Genomic DNA, 22,432 nt, shown 5'->3' on the forward strand with positions numbered 1-22,432 from the left:
AATGAAAGGGGGGGGGGGGGGCGGGAAACCTCCATAAATGGGGTCTCCAAGGAAAAATAATTTACCAGAGAAAAACAGGTTACCTACAAAGGAACGTGACTCACTGGCAGCAGACTTCGCCAGAACAACTCCAGGTAAAACTTTAATGCCTTAAAAACGCCTGTGCTCCTGTGTGCGGGGGGGGGGGGATTAGGATGGTCCCAGTTCTGTTCCTATAATTCTAAACCTCGCTATGCTAATGCCTAAAGACAAAATAAAAGCACGGTTTGCTTTCCATTCAGCTTTTCTGAAAAAGTTACTTGAAAAAAAAAAATCTATGAAAGTGGAAAACAAATACAAGAAATAGATACCTGTGTGTTTAGGTTGTTCCTTCGCGTCGTTTCCGCTTCTGGTCACGTGGCTGAGGTCAACGGGCCGCGCCGTCCCTACCCCACGGCTGCCTCGCGGGTCCGCAGACCGACACGTCACTCCTCGGCCCTCAACCTAACTGCCTTGAGCACGTTCTCTCGGCGCTCTCGCTCTCAGCAGCAGGCCAATCACAGCTCGGCGGGAGCACAAAGTCCCGCCCCCCGGATGCTAAGTGACTTCTGTCTTGCCCATTTAAGAAGTGCGAGCGCGGCCTCGTTCCCGCCTCTGGGTCTGACAGACAGTTCCGCGACCCTATCATCCTTCCGAAGTGGCGGGTGGACCCGGAGCCAGCCAATGGGGAGCCGTCCCGGAGGCGGACCTGGCCTCTGCCAGGGTTGAGTGCGCCGCTGAGCGGATGGCCGTGGGAGCTGAGCGGATTCCCGAGCAACGCCGGCCAGGTGAGAAGGCCGCGGGATAGAACTGGAGGATAGTGGCAGGTGCGGCCCAGGGCGTCGGTGGGATTGAGGAAGTGCCGAAGGTGGGGCTCCGAGTGCGGAGGTGGGGATCGGAGGCAGACCGGCGAGCGTGGAGGAGGGGGCGTGGGGCGTGGTGCTGGTGCTGGTGCTGGTGCTGGTGCTGGTGCTGGTGCTGGTGCTGGTGGGGTGCACCGGGAATGGAAAGATGTGCAGGTCTGGGGAGCGGGTGCACTCCGGCAGGGGGTGCGTGGAGTTGCTGGGATCCTGGGGGGGAAGGCGCTCAGGCTGCTGAGCTGGCGGTTGTCTCGCAGTGGGGCTGTCAGAGGTTTCGATCCCGTGAGGGTGGGAGACGGGTGCAGGGGTGAGTGGACCGGGGAGGAGGGGAGTGAAGGCGTGCGTGGGGGGCGGGGGAAGGGTGCAAGCGAACGGGGGCCGGGGGGGGGGGGCTGCTGTCTCCGGAACTGTAACCGGGGTGGGACGAGGGTGCCCGGCTTGCAGGCACGTTGGGGAGAACGGGTGCGGAGCGCTTAGGTGAAGCGCCTTTGCTCTTCCTTGCTCGAGGCTGTTGGGAAACGATCGGAGGGCAGCACAGCGAGAGCTCCCTCGAGGTCCTGCCTTGGGTTACCAGCCCCTGTGCTCAGCTTTCAGGCAGAGGATCTGCTGCCCTCCTTTCCGCTCTCAAACTCTTCCAGGTGGGGGTCATGTCAACTCGGTAGCAGTTAAGTCTTTTGTTTCAGGCGTTCCAGAAAGCAAATACGAACCGGAGGGATGTGGCTGGAATATTGACTTCCTGGAGTTAGGTGTTTCTTCTTGATTGCAAGATAAGGCTTTCCCCTGCGATTATCATTAAGCCCGTGTAAAACGGCACCTCTGACGGTTAATTATGGAAAAGATGCTTGGTTTCTCACTGTTGAGCTAGGAACATACGATTCTTCATGCCTTCCACGCAGTCCAGTGTATTCCCCCCGCCCCTTTCCTCTAGTAATAATTGAAGGGGGTGGGGGGATCAAGAGAAGCACAGGTTCCTTTTGACCCCCCTGCAGCCTTGGACTGTGTTGCATATCCTTTATTGTTGTGTTCTTGATCGCCGGGCCCTGGACCAGCTTGTGGTTTAATAAGAATACCTGCGATCAGCCGTGCTCTTTTAGTTGACCCTGCAGTCACTGATCCTTGGAACAGAGGGAAGCTCTAGCCAGCCAGTCAGTTGAAACCGAAATTTGGACCTGCAAATTGAGCTGACTCAGTCAGGCTTCTATTTCTCTGCTTTCTACGTTCACTTCTGTACTCACTATTCATCCCTTGCTTGCTTTCAGACATTCCTGCCTCTTCTTGAATGCTCTTTCTCCTTGTAATTAGTTTTTTCTCTGTTTCCAATTTTTTTTTCTATTTTCTGTACATCTCTTCCTCCAACCCCCATTTTTCTATTTCTGTGTTTTCTCTGTACACTTGTTGTACCACACTGTTGCCAGTTTTGTGTATGCACTTGTTAGCTGTGAGGAAGTGGGAAACGGAATTACGGTGACAGGTCTAATCATTCCTTTTCAGTCTTAACACATACACCTGACTTGTGCCAACTTCCTTGCCAGTGGACCGTAATTCGGGCAAGACTCCGGCATTAGTATTAGCCCTGACCCTCTCTGGTGTGTTCTGTAGGTCCTGTCTCCTTTATGTGTGTCTGCCGCCATAAAATAGGGTGAAACAGTGAATTGGGTAAATGGAAGGTGTTCAATATCCTATGGTCTTGATTTTTCCATTTCAGCTACTTGAGTGTCATCTGTTGCCACCCATCGATGTCAAGATGACTAAGCTGGGATTTTTGCGGTTGTCCTATGAGAAGCAGGACACGCTGCTGAAGCTTCTCATTCTGTCCATGGCTGCTGTGTTGTGTGAGTGTGCATGGGCACTCTTTCTTTGGGGGATGGAAAGGAGAAAATCTTGAAAAAAAAAAATCAAGAATGGCTTTCTTATTCTTTTCAGCAGAATGTGTTCCTTTTTACTGTCCTCCATCAGTATAATTTTATGAAGGCAAAAGAACAAGTGTTATAAAAGGACTCCTCTGGGAAAGAGTGGGGAGCATGCTGTGCTCGTTCTATTTTCCCATAGGGCTGAAAGAGATGCTGAGGACCCTTGGGTACTGAATTTTCAAAAAGACAGTTTGGTTGCCTACCTTAGTATTGCTGTCTTTAGATATTTTAGCTTTTTATGAGTTGTAAGTATAGTCTTGATTGCCTTACCTCTTAGTTTGCTCCAAAGTTAAGATTAGTTGTGGGGAACTCAACATATATAGATGATGACCATGTAAGTTGAGTGCAGCGTTAATAGGTGGATGCGTTATTAGAGGCATTGATGGGAACTAGTTAAAGGTGTCCTGCCTAAATGGAAAATGTAGGTGTGATTGTCAGGAGAAAGTGAACTTCTCTTTATTTTATGTGGGAGGGATGGATAAATATTCAGGGGTCATTTTATATTTCTGTGACATCTGTGCTGGATAATAATATTATCTTTAAAATTCTATTGTCTGCTATTATTATTCATGGCACATTACCATTGAAATATTAATTCTCTGGTATTTGCAGCATTCTCCACTCGTCTCTTTGCTGTCCTGAGATTTGAAAGTGTCATCCACGAGTTTGATCCGTGAGTACATTTGCTTGGTCCGGTATTTTCTTTGAGAAGCATTCAGGTTCATGGGTTTCAAATTCACATTTCAGTCAGTTCTTAGTGATGGGGATGTGTTTTCTACACATTTAGGGGGGAAACTGCTCAAGTTTTCCAAAGGATATAATTGTCTTCTTTTGAAACATTTCTGTTAGAATTAATCAAGTGAGTCTCTTAAACTTATAAAAAATGTAAGACATTACTGATATGCCCGCCTATCACTTTAATTTGATTAGGGATTTTGTTTTAAATAAAAAAGATACAGGTGAAATACATTTATTGAGCATTCATTTTGTTCCAAGCACTGTTTCATGGATTATCTCTAAAACCTAACTACAGCCCTATGAGATGGAGGTAGTACTTTATCTCCTTTTCACAAATAAGACAGGAAGCTGGGAGAGAGAATTCAGGTTTACAAGTGTAATAAGTAGAAGAACCAAGCTTTGACTCTAGGTTTGTCTGTCTCTAGACACTGAAGTCATTATGTTATATTGCCTAAGGCTTAATTAAAATTCAGAGAGCTAGAATCATAGGTTCTTGAAATATTGGTATCTTAAACATAGCCTATTCAGCTTATGGAGCATTGATTCAAAATGCTCCTGCATATATTTGTAAATTTGTAAATTTGCAAGCATTGAGTTGAGATGTCAGGGAAAGCAAGAATATCTGCTCTGTAGTCATAGAGCTGGAAGAGACTAAAGATCTTGTGATTTGACATTTCCTCTTGCAGAGCAGAAAATTGAGGCCCTGGGTGTGACACTAGTCCAGACCTATTCACGCTAACTTTTACTTTTTCCGCCTCACTCTGGTAGGCAAAGGACACATTTCTGACACATGTTGACTGCCTGTTACCCTGAGCCCTTCTGTCTCTTTGACAGTTACCAAAATGACATTCATTAGCAAGAAACAGGATAGAGATTTCTGCCACTTCTGCTTTAGCTGTGAAAACTTGACTGATCAAAGAGGAAATAGGATGAGAGGGGTGAGCAGGAATGATGATTAGTCATGATTATCTTTAGCAATTAAACAATTCCATTTATTTATTTATTTATCTTTTTTGCCTTTTAAAAAATTTCTTTTTAAGGGAGAAACTTAAGAGAAGGGGTCACATAGCTTGGACCTAAAGAACTGTGTCTTTCCATGGATAACACTAAGCGTTTTATATCAAACATTTTTATGTAATTTACATTTTACACTCCTATGAAGGTGGCATTTAGAACTGTTTTTTTAAAAATATATTTTATTGATTTTTTCACAGAGAGGAAGGGAGAGGGATAGAGTTAGAAACATCGATGAGAGAGAAACATCGATCAGCTGCCTCCTGCATGCCCCCCACTGGGGATGTGCCCGCAACCAAGGTACATGCCCTTGACTGGAATCGAACCCGGGACCCTTGAGTCCGCAGGCCAACGCTCTATCCACTGAGCCAAACCGGTTCTGGCTAGAACTGTTTTAAATAACATGAGAATTAAGAAGTTTGTATTATGGAGCGGGTTAAAAAATGTTCATTCTGCAGATGGTGTTAAACCACCATCTTTAGAAATGCCCATCACTTGAACTTATCCATGTGTCCTTGTACGTAGTATGGAAATGTTCTCTTTCATGTTCCTGTCACTGCCAAATTTATTGGTGCCCACAGCTCAGCTGTTTTGCCTTTTGGGTGCTTGACCTCTCTGACTTGTGGCGGTGCCTACGACACGCTAGCCTGATGGAGTGCCCTGCTAGAGAGTGTTAGTAGCATGTTAGGCTTTAGCTGCACTTCCTTATGAAGCAGTGCTTTAATTGAGCCAAGCATGGAACTACAAATGAGACTTACAGGAGCATAAAATGATTTTCATGCTTGGCATAATTTTTGGTAGCAAACTGACTTTTATTAGAGTAATGATAAGTTTCTCAGTGGTATAACCTGAGGAGCAAAATTTACTGCAAATTGGTACAAGTATTTGAGTATGAAAAGACATGGATCCTTTTTCCCTTGCTGTAGGTACTTTAATTATCGGACTACCCGGTTCCTTGCTGAGGAGGGGTTTTATAAATTCCATAACTGGTTTGATGACCGGGCCTGGTACCCATTGGGCCGAATCATTGGTGGAACGATTTACCCAGGTAAGTGAAAGAGGATTCTTTTTAAAAAACGGTAATAAGTATTTGTATATTATGGAACAATTCATTTTATTTCTAATATCTTTATTTTATGACACTTGTCATTTCATTCTGATTGCAGATTCCTAAAAGTGGATCTTATATAGACAGGAGAACATATATGGGAGAGTGGGCGTGGGTAGTTCTTCATAAATTCTGGACTTCTGACTGAATCCTTGAGAGAGAAATATAAGCCTATTGTAGTTGCTGTCGTGGTATTTCTGGTGGTTTGTTAAGACCTGTGTTGTCACTTTATTGATACTTACATTTTCCCTAAAGGGCTTTATCCTAGGACTAGAGGCCCGATGCACAAAATTCGTGCAAGAGGCTTGGTCCTTGCAGCGGCGGCAGCTTGCCTCGGCCCTCACAGCCCCGGCTTTGTCCAGAAGGTCGTTCAGCTGTCCGGTCTAAATAGCATATTATGCTTTTATTATAGAGAACTTAATGGGGTTTCTTCTTCCTGTTACAGGCTTAATGATCACCTCTGCTGCAATCTACCATGTACTCCATTTTTTCCACATCACCATCGACATTCGGAATGTCTGTGTGTTCCTGGCCCCTCTCTTCTCTTCCTTCACCACCATCGTCACGTACCACCTTACCAAAGAGCTCAAGGTGAAGGATTTGTGGTGACAGGAGGCTTGGGAATGAATGTTGCTGAACCTCTGTAGTCAGTGGCAGTGGGTGGGGGACTGAACCTTAGCAGGGAGCCAGAGGCTAAAGACAGCTTTTGCTGTGCTGCATTATTGGTTCATTCCAGCTCCTCCCTAGAATATGTGGTTTCTTATCATTAACAACTGTTTGTCCTTTAAAGAGAACATTTGAAGGTCAAATGTAAATTGTTCCATAAGGAGGAAAAACATTTAAAATGTGAGGTGTGAAGTCCTCACACTCCAAAGGAGAGGAAAAACAGCTATAGGACATATTCAAAGGTGGTTAGTTCTTCCTACTAAAAATGAACACTTTAGCAGTTATTTGTTGATTTTTGAAAAAAGATTTAAAATTCTTAAACCACTTGGCTTCTGTAGGAGACTCCGTAATACTGCGTCTCTTTCTAGGTTTCTGCATCGCTGACCCTGGCTCTTTTAGGCTATTCTTAGTTCGTGGCTATGGTGTCGGGGGAGATACTTGAGAGGTGTTAACCTAGTAGGAGGGTTTGGGAAACTCGAGTTTAGTTTGGAAGCCTTTTCATGCTTTCCTTGCTGCACTTGTTTCAAATTTGACTCTTATTAATGGACAAGTCCTTCCTCACTTTGGGTATCAGTTACATTTTGTTGTTCCCCTCTCTCGAACTCACAGATTGCCTGGTGATATTGCAGCTTGATTATCTAAGCTCCTAGACTCTTTAGTTCAGATAGAATATCACCTAGCTCTGTTGGCTTTTTAGCTCAAATAATAATTGTCTTCCTTTGCTTGTACTTGCATAGCTTTTAGAGGTGTGACTGGTGTTCCTGCAGTGTCACAGATACTCTTAGGGGTAGGGATTCATAAGCCTGGGGATTCACCAGCCAAACAGCCCACTCGGCCAGTGTCTGATGTCTGACAGCTTACATGATTTGTCTGTCCTTAGCATATGTGTTCTGTTTCAGACTTGGTATCATCATGGGGAGTTGGTGTGAAGTTTTAGCTGTCTTGTGCTGTGAACATTTCTAGCATCACATTTACCTGTGAAAGTGCTGGACTGTTCTCTGAGCTTATGTTAAACAGAATGGTCTAGTGCAGTGGTCGGCAAACTGCGGCTCGAGAGCCACATGCGGCTCTTTGGCCCCTTGAGTGTGGCTCTTCCTAAGCCTTAGGAGTACCCTAATTAAGTTAATAACAATGTACCTACCTATATAGTTTAAGTTTAAAAAATTTGGCTCTCAAAAGAAATTTCAGCCCTAACTGGTTTGGCTCAGTGGATAGAGTGTCAGCCTGCAGACTGAAGGGTCCCAGGTTCGATTCCGGTCAAGGGCATGTACCTTGGTTGCAGGCACATCCCCAGTAGGGAGTGGGCAGGAGGCAGCTGATCGATGTTTCTCTCTCATCGATGTTTCTAACTTTCTATCCCTCTCCCTTCCTCTCTGTAAAAAATCAATAAAATATATTTAAAAAAAAGAAAAACAAGAAAAAAAAGAAATTTCAATCGTTGTACTGCTGATATTTGGCTCTGCTGACTAATGAGTTTGCCGACCACTGGACTAGTGGATCCTCTCTTCTCCTCTCTCAGAGATGTATTGGTGTTAACTTCCTGTTGCCCTTCTTTCCTCACAGGATGCGGGGGCTGGACTTCTTGCTGCTGCCATGATTGCTGTAGTTCCTGGGTACATCTCCCGATCTGTAGCTGGTTCCTATGACAATGAAGGTAAGACTGAAAATGCCAAGGAAGGTCTGTCCACTTCATTTCCCCCTGGAACTTCATGATGTGCAGTAGAACCTGGATTCATATCTATTATTTAGCAATAGCAAAAATGGTATCTGGGCAAGATTAGAAATAGGCAGGAAAGGATCTCAGAAAAGTTTATATTCTCTTCCTGTCCTCTTGTAGAAAGGTAGCTGGCGATTTTTCTTCTGTAAGGCATTTGACTCATCTCTGGACTTATAAGTAGAGTCAATTTTTAGTGTTGAATGGCACACTTGTTTTAACATTATTTACTTGTTTCATTTTCCTAGATGAGTGGCATGGATGTTCTTAAAACTATAATGACTTTTACTACATATTTTCAATTCAACCTGTGTTTATTGAGTATTATTGGGAAAGCAGTGTTAGGTATTATAAAGATAGTAATGAATAAGATTATAGAGATAGATAATGAATGAAATTATGTTGGCCTGTATTTTATGAAGGAAGGTAAATATAGTATGGACCTATAAAAATAACTAGTAACAAGCAAATAGTATTGTGTGCCAAGAGAGTAATTTGAACAGAGTACATTGGGAATGTAGTTAAAGGAAACATTAATTCAGATTTGGGAACCAAATCTGGCTATTTGGAAGTAGTTTAGGTGAACTGGACCCTGAGGCTCGCACTTCCAACAGGCATATTAAAGAGGGGCGGTCAGGGAAGAGGGATCTGCTGTGGTAAGATGGAAATGCAGGATGTGTGGGATATATTTAGGACTAGCAGGGAATTTAGTACCTGGAAAGAATAGTAATGATAATGGCCAACACTCACTGAGTGCTTGCTGTGTGCGAGGTACTGTTCTAAGCATGCAATTAGTAAGTTTGTCTTCACAACACTTATGAAGTAGATACTATTATGGACTGATTAGTACAAGGAAAGGCACAATAATTAGGCTATAAATGGGTAGTAGATCTGAGATATGAATCAGGCAGTTTGTTCCAGAGTGGTATTCTTAAAAATTATGCCAGTATGGCCCTTTATTGACTTTTTGTTGCATTCTTTCTGCAGGAATTGCCATCTTTTGCATGCTACTCACTTACTACATGTGGATCAAAGCAGTAAAGACTGGTTCCATCTATTGGGCAGCCAAGTGTGCCCTTGCTTATTTCTACATGGTAACTTTTCACTTCTTTCTTCTACAAGTTTCCCTATGTCCGAATACCCACTGGGATCAACTGTTTAAAATTGGAAGTAGCTCTTGGGCTTTGAGACTATGGAATGGAAGCTAGAAGTCTTTTTTTTTTTTTTTTTTTTTTTTTTTTTTTTTTTTTTAAATTAAATCTTTATTGTTCAGATTATTACATTTGTTCCTCTTTTTTCCCCCCATAACTCCCCTCCTTCCAGCTCCCACCCCACCCTCCACCCTCACTCCCCACCCATTGTGTTCATCCATAGGTGCATGATTTTTGTCCAGTCACTTCCCGCATCTCCCACACCCCTTTTTCCCCCAAGAATAGTCAGTCTATTCCCTTTCTATGTCCCTGATTCTATTATAATCACCAGTTCATTCTGTACATCAGGTTATTTATTCACTTGATTCTTAGATTCATTTGTTGATAGATGCATGTTTGTTGTTCATAATTTGTATCTTTACCTTTTCTTCTTCTTCCTCTTCTTAAAGGATACCTTTCAGCATTTCATATAATACTGGTTTGGCGGTGATGAACTCCTTTAGCTTTTCCTTATCTGTGAAGCTCTTTATCTGACCTTCAATTCTGAATGATAGCTTTGCTGGATAAAGTAATCTTGGTTGTAGGTTCTTGGTATTCAGCACTTTGAATATTTCTTGCCATTCCCTTCTGGCCTGCAAAGTTTCTGTTGAGAAATCAGCTGACAGTCGTATGGGTATTCCCTTGTAGGTAATTGAGCCTCTTTCTCTTGCTGCTTTTAAGATTTTCTCTTTGTCTTTTGCTCTTGGCATTTTAATGGATGTGTCTTGGTGTGGTCCTCTTTGGATTCCTTTTGTTTGGGGTTCTCTGCGCTTCTTGGACCTGTAAGTCCATTTCTTTCACCAGGTGGGGGAAGTTTTCTGCCATTATTTCTTGAAATACGTTTTCAATATCTTGCTGTCTCTCATCTTCTGGCACTCCAATGACTCTGATATTAGACCGCTTAAAGCTGTCCCAGAGGCTCCTTACACTATCTTCACACTTTCGGATTCTTTTTTCATTTTGCTTTTCCAATTGGGTGTTTTTTGTCGAATCTTTGGTTTGATTATTGTACTCCTCTGGTCTGCTATTGGGTATAATATTCTTTATTTCAGTCCGTGTATGCTTACTTTCTAATTTCTTTATCGTAGCATCGAGGGTCTCATTAGTTTTCGTGAGGCTCTGCACAAATTTATGGCAAGCCCTCAAAATTGCGATTCTTAGCTCCATATCCTCCATTTCTGTCATGTTTTTTTGTCTCCGCATCATTTATGCTTTCTTGGTGCACCCCCTTGTGGTCTCTGTGCGCAGTCTTGTTCTAGCCAAGCCTTAATTGTTGTAGTTAACACTAGAGGGGTTTGACCACCAGGCCGGCTGGCTGTGGAAATCGGCTGTGTGGAAAACGTCTGCCTTCTGGGGAGGTGCTAATCCAGCCTTTGCCTGAGGCGATCGGCAAATGGCTGTGCGCAGGTTTTGGGCGGGGCGGGATCCACAGGGCGGGCGGAGGGAGCAGTTATGGCCACGCTCAGTCCCGTTCCCAGAGGCTCTGCTTCTCAGAACCCCGGCAGCCGCTGCAAACCTCGGAGAGAAAGCTGCCCTCAGGTCCCAACTGATGCCGGATAATCCCGCTTCTCCCGTTTGAGTCTGGGTCCCTAGAGACTCGCCCGGATCTGGAGCCCAGAGTCTGAGACTCACTCCCGACCGAAAACGACAACCGCGCCCTCAGCCACCAGCCCGCTTTGCGCGCGCACCTCGGTACCTTTGTATTTTCCACACTGCGCCGCCTCTGAGCCTCGATTTGCTGTTCTCTTTCCTTCTAGTTGTAGAGTCTCTCTTCAGCCAGCCTTCCTGTGGTTCTGGGTGATGTCCGTTCAGTCTTTTAGTTGTATTTTTGAAATGGTTGTTTGCGGCAGCGGTCTCCGGTGTTTACCTACGCCGCCATCTTGGTCTCTCGGAAGCTAGAAGTCTTTACTGTCTCTTGTATCCATACAAAGACTAACCCAAGGCAGGCATGGATGTCGATTATATAATAGCAAGATAGAGATGTTTTAATTTTTAAAGTTTTCCAGATACCGTATTTTCTTTGGGTGCATATTGGTTGGCCAACTCTCTTTTCTGATATGTTCCCCTTACGTTTTTTATATATCTATATTTGTTTGATTTTACATATACTCTTAGACTTCTTCCTATAACTGCTTCCACTTGCTCATGTTTCCCATGTATCCCTAAGTTCTCCATGTGAACTTAAAATAGCTTGCATCTAGAGTAGCCCTGAAGGTTGGGTGCCTCTTGTTTTGTGATTTTGATGTCAGGAGCCATAGGGAATAGGGGATTGAGTTATAGCAATGGGTGTGAATTCGATTTTCCTATTTAAAGAAATCAGTTATTTAAACTCTCTAAGCCACTTGGCATAAATAAAGTTTATTAGTTATTATAAAGATTATGTTCTTTAAAAAGGTCACAGGTAATATCCCAAGGTGTGCTGGTGGTGGGAGGAGGAGTGCTCAGAGGAACTGTTCTCTTTCATCCCGTCACAGGTCTCTTCATGGGGAGGCTATGTGTTCTTGATCAACTTGATCCCGCTCCATGTGCTGGTGCTGATGCTCACGGGACGCTTCTCCCACCGGATCTACGTGGCCTACTGCACTGTCTACTGCCTGGGCACCATTCTTTCCATGCAGATCTCCTTTGTGGGTTTCCAGGTGAGCTCTAGGCTGAGTGGGATTTTTAGCTTCTACTTGTTCTAACCAGCTCCACTAGATTGATTTATCTTGGATTTTGGTGAGGAGAGTAAGACTTATTCACAGGTCTCACCTTGGCTTGCTGGTATTAACTGAAGTAACAGAATCATTAGTCATTAAACTCTCCTTCCAGGAGTTCATTAATGTTTGCTCCATGAAGTTTGACTGTTAATTTGGCTTAGGTTTGTAGGAAGAGGAGAAGTATTTTGGCCGAGCTGCCTTGATGTAAGTGATCAAAATGATTCCTAATCCTTTTTAATGATAATGACACCATTTAATGATAATGATCCCTAAACTTCTTAAAGAGGCCTAAGCAAAAATATTTCAGGAAGCAGAGCACAAACCTTTTAGCCACATTACCCTCCAGAGTTAAGAGGCAACTATTAAATCTAAACAGTATGGTGTGTGTGGTTTCTCATGTCAGTCTCATGAAAGTAGAATCCTTATTCAGAGGTCAGCAAGTATTTTTTTACTGATCACCTATATGCAGTTTGCTAATCACTGGGAAATGTGAAAAGTAACAAATTGGTCCTGGTCTTTAAGGAAGTTACAATCTTGCTGGGGGGAAAGAAGTACATGCATCTGTCTACGGTCTATAGTATGTGGTTCTGGAATGTAGTTCCCGGACCAGCAGCATCAGCAGTATCTGGGAACTCGTTAGAAATGCAAATTCTGGTGCCTCACTACAGACTGACTGGGGTTGGGCTCAGCAATCTCTCCTTCCTCCCCACCACCTCCCATGATTATGATACCTACTAGAGTTTGAGAACAGGTGGTTTAAAGTTAAGTGATGGAAGAGATCTAAAGTTCAAGGAACGTGGAGGGGCGTGATGGATTTCAGTTTGGCAGATTAGGGGGAAATGATATTTGCATTGTGCCTTCAGTGATGAGAATTTCAGTGAATGCAAATTTTAGGATAATGAGAAGATTGCAATCCAGGCTAAGAGAATCGCCTGAGCAAAGGCCAGAGATGTGATAGAAAATATTGGAAAATATAGCAGGTGAATTAGACCCTCCTCTAGATTGTCCCTAGTTCCTTGGTGGCTTCAGAACTCATTTGACCCACTGAATTAGGTCAGGGTAATTCAGGTTTAGGCTGGACCCATTCTTTTTCTAACATTATTCTCATACCTATGCTTTCACCAACAGCCTGTCCTCTCATCAGAGCACATGGCAGCCTTTGGGGTCTTTGGCCTCTGCCAGATCCATGCCTTTGTGGATTATCTGCGCAGCAAGTTGAACCCACAGCAATTTGAAGTTCTTTTTCGAAGTGTCATCTCCCTGGTCGGCTTTGTCCTTCTCACCGTGGGAACTCTCCTCATGCTCACAGGTAGGAAAGCTTCATGTCTTTTAGTATTAAATGTAAACTCCAAAAATATGGGTTAAGAAAGATTCCTTCTTTTTCTCCTACTTCTCTTTTCATTATAAACATATGAAGTCCTACTTCTTCAACTTTTATTTCACTCAGCAGCCTACTGTTTGGATTCAGCATAGCAAAGAATGTCTTGTTAGAGCAGCTCTTAATCTCAGAAGAGTCACACTTGATCAAAGGACCGTATCTTACCTTGCTAATTATTCTCTTTTTTTTTTCTTTTCCCTTTTTTGGTTCCTGTTGGTAGGATGGGAGAAGTCCTAACATTGCTTGCCAAACCCTACAGCATGGGCTCATCTGATCCTGTATGCATGACACCACAGGAGTTTAGTTACACATTTTCCTCACTCCCACTTCTCAGAGGCTGATTTTATTTGCCAAGTTTCTGTGAATTGTCTAATTCAGAGCAGCACTAGAGGACATAGTTGACTTGTAGAGTTGGCCTTGGTTTGACCAGATTTGGCCTAAGGCCTTCTAGGAAGCACTTCTGCCTCCCGTCTGAGTTTATGTACAGCCTGACTTTATTTTGCTTGCTTTACTGATGAAAGTACGTTCTAGTTTGAAAAAAGGGAAGGAGTGAAGTTCTCCAGGTATTGATGGCATTTAAACAAAAACCTAGTCCTTCTGTCTCAGAGAATCTATTGAATGAGAAGTTGTGATTAGTTAGGATTAGATGTTACTCTGTTTCAGGAGTGACTGTGAAATATTTGTTCTCTTTGCTGCCAGGAAAAATATCTCCCTGGACGGGGCGTTTCTACTCACTGCTGGATCCTTCTTATGCGAAGAACAACATCCCCATCATTGCTTCTGTGTCTGAGCATCAGCCTACGACCTGGTCTTCATACTATTTTGACCTGCAGCTTCTTGTCTTCATGTTTCCAGGTCTGTCTGCCTTGTGTTCTAAGGTGCCCTTCTTTGTAAGGGTCACCATTTGTTTCAAAATAAGTAAAATACCCTCATCCTTGTGTTTGTTCTTTGCCTACTTACCCTGTGCAGTACAGAGGATGATGGCTAAGCATTTTTTTCTGAAGCAGAGCAGATGTTAGAATTGAATAGTTGCAGACCCAGGAAAGTTCAGAACCTCAGTTTTCTGCTCATTTATGTGTGAAAATTTGTATTCAGGGTTTATGTGTGTGTGTGAATAATTCTAGTGTACCTCTCTCCCAATGCCCATCCCTGGGTCCTCCCCATTAATCAGCAATATTGAAATCCAGAATGGGCCTGGCTGATTGTAGAGCCTCTTCATGTAATGCAGTGGTTCTCAACCTGTGGGTCGCGACCCCTTTGGGGGTCGAACGACCCTTTCACAGGGGTCGCCTAAGACCATCGGAAAACACATATATAATTACATATTGTTTTTGTGATTCATCACTATGCTTTAATTATGTTCAATGTGTAACAATGAAATTGGGGGTCACCACAACATGAAGAACTGTATTAAAGGGTCGTGGCATTAGGAAGGTTGAGAACCACTGATCTAATGTATCTTCCGGCCAATCCAGATATGTTTTAGAATTTACCCATTGTACTGGGCTTTCTTTTTAAAAAATTTTTTTATTTTGTAAAATAACTTTTACATTTTTTTTCTCACTATGAAACTAAGTTATCTATTGTAAAAAATATATAAGTGAAAAAAGTTAAAAATTTCAGCTCTCACCACATATCTGTTGCTACTATTAACATTTTGATGTATATTTGTCCAATTATTTATTGAATAAAAATTAAATGCTAGTTTTCCCTGATTATTTTAATTTCATAAGGAATCATGATAATCTGTTTAGTATTGTTTTAGAGAAATAATATTTAAGATATATCATTTGTTAACTTTTTTAAAACTACAGAGATGTGTAATGGAGAAGGCAAATGGTCCATAATCTCTGTAGCAGTATTTTAATTGTAGCATATTAATTTCATAAGTAAAATATGCTATAATTTTCATTCTTAATGTTGGACATTTATGTGGTTTCTGATTTTTTGCTATTTTAAAGAGTGCTGTAGTGAACATCTTTCCGTGTATGTATGATTGTTTTTTTAGCTGCTTACTTTTTACTTTTACTCTTGTAGTTGGTCTCTATTACTGCTTTAGCAACCTGTCGGATGCCCGGATTTTCATTATCATGTACGGTGTGACCAGCATGTACTTTTCAGCTGTCATGGTGAGGAATTCCCTCAGTCCTAGCACACCTTTTCATTCCTAACTCTGGGTGCTTTTTTATTTCCTGCATAGCAGGATTCAGAAAGTTCTGATGATTGTGCACATTCTTCCCTCTGAGCATTCGAGGGCTGCCTTGTAAAGCTGCTCACAGGTTGATCCTTCACTGGAAGGTGTGAGCACTCATGCATTCTGATTGCGGGGCCCAGCTTTCTTGTATTCAGGTCCTTGTGTTAGGGAGAGGCACTTCTGCACTTGTTGGAGAAAGTGACCCTGGGCAGGTTCCTTCCCTTCTCTTTCTGGATGTCTTAAAAAGGGAGATGATGGAGGCTTTTTGAGTTGTTAAAACAGGAGAGATTTTATATATTGTAACAAGACTGTTTCTCACACGTTTTTGATCCCAAACCATAGTTAAGAAATATAGTTACTATTACTCAGGACTCTCATACATATATACATATATGTATAACTGAAAAACGAAGGTTAAGAAATATATACTTATACTACTGTAGATTTATCAATTATTTTTTCTTCTATTTTGTTCTATTTCATTGAAAAGTCATATTTGTTAAAAACCCCTAAATTAATGTCGTGATGTACGCATAGGTTGAAAACTGTAATTTGTAAAACACAGATGAGACTGTAATCTTGCTTCCTGTCTCTTAGGTGCGTCTGATGCTGGTGCTGGCGCCTGTTATGTGCATTCTTTCTGGCATTGGCGTCTCCCAGGTACTGTCCACTTACATGAAGAATCTAGACATCAGTCGTCCAGACAAGAAGAGCAAGAAGCAACAGGATTCTACCTACCCTATTAAGAATGAAGTGAGTATAAAGCAACACTAAGAACAGGCTTGGGAAACTGTGTGTGTGTCTATGTATGTTTGTTTGTATATGTTTTTGTTTTTGAGTAACGGAGTGAGAGGACTGTCATAAGTGGTCAGAATTAACTTATACAGCCCCTGACTTACTTTGATTCATTTTATTATTGACTGTGTGTAAGAAGCTGTTCTGTGTTGTGTAAATTTAATTTGGTTTTATAACACATTTTTTCCTTGTTTAGGTGGCAAGTGGGATGATATTGGTCATGGCTTTCTTTCTCATTACCTACACCTTTCATTCAACCTGGGTGACCAGTGAGGCCTACTCTTCTCCCTCCATTGTGTTGTCTGCTCGTGGTGGGGATGGCAGTAGAATCATTTTTGATGATTTTCGAGAAGCGTACTATTGGCTTCGTCACAATACTCCAGAGGTAAAGATTTGGGAAAAGTGGGGTTGTGGGTAGGGTAAAGGGGGAGACATTTGACGTTATGGTGAATCAAAGCTTTTAGATGGGTGGAAAACTTGGAGAAATTGTAACTATAGGACTCTAGTGTTGAATGAGCTTTAAAGGTCACCTTCATTCAATTCAGGATTTCTATCCTTACTGGTATTGATGGTGATTTTATCATGAGGTGGACTATCACAATTATATAAGAAGAAAAAAGTTACAGCTAAATAATACATGTTCATTGTAAAAAAGTCAGCAAATAGAAAAGACAAATTTTCCATAATGTGATCACTTAATGATAATTACTTTTAACATTTTGCTTTATACCTCTGAGAATCTGAAGTGATTTCCTTTGCAGTAGCTATTAGAAATAGCACTTCGGAGTTAGATTCGTGAAGAGTCAAAACTTTAAGAATTTTGTAATCCTTTGCCATTATATCCTGTGATTTGTATTTCCCCCCATTATTATAACTGATTTTTAAAATATTATTAAAGACCATTTATTTAATACAATTATCTGGTGAGGCCAATCTATTTGGAAATATTGATCAGTCCCCTATACCTCCTACTCCATTATACTTGTTTGTAAAAAAGTGATCTACAATGAAAGTATTAGGAATGTTGGATTGTATAATTTGCACGGAGATTTCATGATTGTATATCAATGTAGGACCAGATGCAAAGATTTATTTCTGTTGCATGCATTATTTTGTGAAGAAATTGTTTAATTAGCCATGCCTGATTTCCTATCAGGTGCCCTTCCACTCCATCTCTTGTATGTGATTTTTGGAGGCAGTGAGAAGCTTGTTATTTTCATTTCCCATTACTTCTTTCAGGATGCTAAGGTCATGTCATGGTGGGATTATGGCTACCAGATCACAGCTATGGCCAATCGGACGATTTTAGTGGACAATAACACGTGGAATAATACCCATATTTCTCGAGTAGGGCAGGTAAGGTAAAGGGATCATTTGAGTGTTTGGCCCACAGGGTCTAGTGGGAAGTATTTCTCCACGAGGGATCAGGTGACCTGGAATTTTGTTCTGAGAAATGTGCATGTCTTTTTCTAGGCAATGGCATCCACAGAAGAAAAAGCCTATGAGATCATGAGGGAGCTTGATGTTAGCTACGTGTTGGTCATATTTGGAGGCCTTACTGGGTATTCCTCTGATGGTAATGTACTAGATTCTACTTCTGGCTGTAGGGCCTAGATTCTAAGAAAACTAGATGACGTTCCTATTTTTCTGTTACCTTATTAACATCTTTTCTTAGTTGGGGAAGTTCCTAAGTATCTTATTAACATATTTTCTTAGTTGGGGAAGTTCCTAAGTATCTGATTAACATATTTTCTTAGTTGGGGAAGTTCCTAAGTATTTGCAACTTGAGTTTTTTGGGTTTTTTTGGCAACAAGTAGAAAGTAAATGTAAATATTTCTCATGTAGGTCCAGCATGCTATACTTGTTTAAGGTCTAGGAGCAGTTCCACAACCACAACATAAAGCTTCTGAAATGAACTTAAGATTTAATGTATTTTAGTAGGTTTAAGCCATAGAATAATCTCCCAGCTTAAAATGTTTTATATATATTGTGCCTCATGCAGCCTGGGCATGTGCCCTGATGGGGAATGGAACTAGCAACCTCTTGGTGCATGGGGTTAATGCTCAACCACTGAGCCACACCAGCCGGGGCCACATAAGTCATTTTAAAATGTCTGTTAGCCAGATCAAAATAAGTAAAAAGAAATAGGGGAAATGAATTTTATTTATTTATTTTTACTTAACTTTTTAATTGAATTTATTGGGGTGACATTACTCCCCCCATTATTACAACTGCTTTTTTTTATATATTGTTAAAGACCATTTATTTAATACAATTATCTGATAAGGCCAGTCTATTTATTTGGAAATACTGGTTAATAAAATTATATAGGTGTCAGGTGTACAATTCTATAATATACCATTTGTATACTGCATTGAGTTTACCACTCCAAGTCAGGTCTCCTTCCATCACCATTTATCCCCCCTTATACCTTCTTCTACCTCCCCCACATCCCCTGGAAATGAATTTTAATAATTTTATTTAACTGAATATTATTACTTAATATGTAATCAAGATGTTTTACACACTTTGTTTTGTTTTTGGACTATTTCATACTTACAGCACATCTTAATTTGGACTAGCCTCATTTCAAGTATCAGTAGCTACATGTGGCTAGTAGCTACTGTATGGGACAGCTCAGCCCCAGCTAATACCTGGACCTAATTTCAGTTGTGACTTAAGTCTGGACCAACTGTATAGGATTTTAGCAGTCTAGTAATCTATAGGACAAGCTGTATATTTTGAGGGAAAATGTTTTATCTACAAATTGTCTTTCCAGTTTTTATAAATGAGTTAAATGGTGCCATTCCCTATTAGAAAAATATTTGGGGAATTTCCTTAGAAATAGTGAGCTTTTCATTAGATGGTTTAGCTCCAGCAACCTTTGTAATGCAGCAGTTCTTTCTTTTTCTTTTTTTCCCTAGACATCAACAAGTTTCTGTGGATGGTCCGGATTGGAGGGAGCACAGACACAGGCAGACATATCAAGGAGCATGATTATTATACTCCAACTGGGGAATTCCGTGTGGACCGGGAGGGTTCTCCGGTGCTGCTCAACTGCCTTATGTACAAGATGTGTTACTACCGCTTTGGACAGGTGTACACAGAAGCCAGTGAGTGATTCTTAGCAACATTAATAGCAATAGTAACATTAATAGCTAACACAGGGTGCTTTTCATGTGCGAGGCTCTAAGTGCCTTACATCTTTTGACTCACTTAATCCCCTCAATAGCCCAAAAAGTAAATATTAATATTCCCATTTTATATATGAGGAAATTAAGGTACAAATGGGATACTTAATTGCCCCAAATCACATAATAAGTGGCAGAGTCAGGTGAAACTCAGGTGATCTGGCTGTAGATTCTATGCTTTTACCCATTACTTTTTATTGTCTCTCAGTAAAAGGAACTGCAATGGAGAAAGGAATGAAGAGGGATAGATTAAAGGACTTTTCGTTTCTTTAGATAAATACATCGAGAGTAATTAAGGTTAAGTCTTTCCTTCTAACTTCAACTTCTTAGTTCTGCACTAGGGACAATTTCTGAACTGGATACAGGCCCTTGACTTCTGATAGGTTTTTCTCTGATCCATGGAAGGGTTATTAGTGTATTACAGAGGTCTCTGTGTAGCACTCCTCAGGAACAGAGGGGCTTGGAAGTCAGCCTCCTCCCTCTTAGAAGACATAAGCAGCAGCATCAACTTGGAGAGGACTTGAGTTAGGGTAACACTGGATTTGCCCTTACTACCAACATCCTTTCTGCAGGTCCTACTTTCTAAACAAACTACAGGCTGAGGAATAACATTCCAGTTAGTAGATGACTCACCAAATTGATTTACTATTTCCTTAGGAAATCTGCACTGTAGAAGTGTATCCCATTTTTTGTCCCTTTCTAGAGCGTCCACCAGGTTTTGACCGTGTGCGGAATGCTGAGATTGGGAATAAAGACTTTGAGCTCGATGTCCTAGAGGAAGCTTATACCACAGAGCACTGGCTAGTAAGGATATATAAGGTGAGCAGATGTTTTACTGTCATCTTTGCACATTGGTTCTAGTGCTAAAAGTGGACTACATATTTCTAAAGTAGGGACATTTCTAATGTCTGAAAAGTAGCTTGCAATTCACTCTGAATTTTACTGTTTTTATTTAGATTGTTCTTAGAAAACACCCTAGTCTGCTGTTATTGTGGCAATGTTGTCAGTGATATATTTCCATTTGGGGCTGGACTTGACCTTTTAATGATTATCAGGCTTTAGTGGGGCAGGGGGTGGGGTGGAGAAAGTGTGTGTTTGTGCTTTCGAGCTACTGAAGAATTTATGGCATAGAGTCACATAAGTGTGTTATATCTCTAACATAAGAAAAGATTGAGAACCTTGATGTGTTGGAAGGTAGATAATTTATAACTGCTCCTCACAGAGGTATTTCAAAGGCTAAGCAGAGGTAACTAGTCTCTAACCAGTGCTCATTTAGTCACAAACCAAACTGGGCAGGAGAATCCAACGTAATCCCTCCCTGTCTGGGTGACCCAACTCAGTAGAGCAGCTGTCCTAAATTGACCTGATTGTAATGTTAAACTGACATCTTTATGTTGTAGGTAAAGGACCTGGATAATCGAGGCTTGTCAAGGACATAAACATTACGTCCAGCTCTGATATGCTTCGCACTGAGCGCGTCACGTTTAGGACGCTGAAGATGTTTTTAAAATATGCAGTTTATAAGAACGGAGCACGATGGGATTAGAATTGTCTGGAAGTTTTGCCCTGGGTAATATGGGCTGGGCCAAATGCAATGATTTTTTTTTTTATAATTCTGAGAGGTTACCAAATGAAATGTCATGGCTTTACTTTGGTCAATTAAAGGGAGGGAATTTTTTTTTTTTAATGTGCCTTATTTGTTTTTATTTTTGACTGATTTGAGGAAGGCAGAAGTTTATGCTGGGCTGATAAAAGGACAGAAAGCAGGCCTCATCCCTGTTTTTAGCTTCCTAAATCAGCTATGTAGGGGCATACTGTCTTTATCAAGTCAGGAAAACTTCAAGGGCTGGGTCAGATCCTACATATACAAACAATTTTGTCATTTCAAAAATTACAGCACTGAGCACAATGTTGTGCACATAGTAGGTGCTCAATAAACTTCTATTGAATGAATAAATGTGGGACTAGAGGAGTGCCATTTCTGGGTAGGAAAGGCAGCGATGTTGCCATCATGTCTCTGTTCTCAACATATCTCATCCTTGGAAGCTCCAACTTTATGAGGGAGAGAAGGTGGCTAGCCAGACCTGATCTCTCTTCTTTGGGACTCGCTAGGTGGTTTTTTCTTTTCTTTTTTTTTCGTTCTTTTTTTAGCAGGAATAAATCAAGTGAGAATAAATCAGCAGTTTTGAAGATTCAAGGCAGAGTTTATTATTATTCTGATTCTCAGTGGAGGAAGAGGCTCCTCCCACATTATATATACAACTTGATGTTCAATAGGTATTTTTGAATCAGCTGAAATATAATCATGCTTATCTGTTTGAAATCCAGCTCTTTAGTACTCTCACTTATCCATGATATAGTAAATGTGTCTTTGCTCATTTCCTTTAGTTTAGGCACTAAAACTCTAGTGGTTATTTAAGGCGAGCTATTTTATCCCTTAGTCTCTGTTTGTTATTATTACGTACCATACCACTAACAATCTCAACAATCTGGTTTTGAAGTCCTTGCCAAATAAGCTATACTAGTAAGTTAGAAGGAGGAATTGCTATCAGTAGTACCTAGAGAGCAGGCCTAGCCTGACTACAATAAAGGGGAAGAGAAACTTAAAAATTTTAACTCAAAGCACAGTAGTCCTATGGATATTATTTAATGTCAGGATAAATAGTCATGTTCAATACAGCAGGACACTGTATGTATCTTACAACACAGGACATATACAGTGAAGTATATAAACCATAAGTCATTAAAAAAATACACAAGGTAACTGTTTAGTGTTACCTGTTGAAGAAACAGGAGCAAGTACATGGCTTTTAGATAAGTCCAAATGGTGCTCCTGGAGGGTATGCTCAGGTATACTTACGTACCCAGGAAACTTAACCTTCCAAACCAGTTTATATACCAAGTGCTTTAACTGTGTGAGATTTAGTTTTGATGCAATATTTGATTTACTGTACGTA

General features: G+C 41.3%; 1 protein-coding gene across 2 annotated transcripts; it reads left to right on the plus strand.

The window, feature by feature from the left end:
- Nucleotides 1–744: 744 nt before the first annotated feature.
- On the plus strand, nucleotides 745–21,672 carry STT3A (STT3 oligosaccharyltransferase complex catalytic subunit A). 2 transcript variants are annotated; one of them, XM_070400119.1, is made up of 18 exons: nucleotides 745–806; nucleotides 2,584–2,710; nucleotides 3,401–3,461; nucleotides 5,467–5,588; nucleotides 6,094–6,239; nucleotides 7,878–7,968; nucleotides 9,016–9,122; nucleotides 11,693–11,857; nucleotides 13,046–13,226; nucleotides 13,995–14,150; nucleotides 15,333–15,424; nucleotides 16,087–16,242; nucleotides 16,481–16,669; nucleotides 17,524–17,640; nucleotides 17,758–17,860; nucleotides 19,209–19,397; nucleotides 20,179–20,294; nucleotides 20,876–21,672. In XM_070400119.1, exons 2-18 carry the CDS (start codon nucleotides 2,623–2,625, stop codon nucleotides 20,912–20,914), a joined length of 2,118 nt encoding a protein of 705 aa, XP_070256220.1. In that variant the 5' UTR covers nucleotides 745–806; nucleotides 2,584–2,622; the 3' UTR covers nucleotides 20,915–21,672. The 2 variants fall into 2 exon arrangements, with proteins under 2 accessions (XP_070256220.1, XP_070256221.1); XM_070400120.1 differs by lacking the exon at nucleotides 745–806 and adding an exon at nucleotides 825–845.
- The last annotated feature ends 760 nt before the right edge of the window (nucleotides 21,673–22,432 follow it).

This window comes from Myotis yumanensis, unplaced genomic scaffold (assembly GCF_028538775.1).
Source record: "Myotis yumanensis isolate MYYU_CA2020_CCGP unplaced genomic scaffold, mMyoYum1.0.hap1 SCAF_19, whole genome shotgun sequence".
In the NCBI taxonomy this organism is placed as follows: domain Eukaryota; kingdom Metazoa; phylum Chordata; class Mammalia; order Chiroptera; family Vespertilionidae; genus Myotis; species Myotis yumanensis.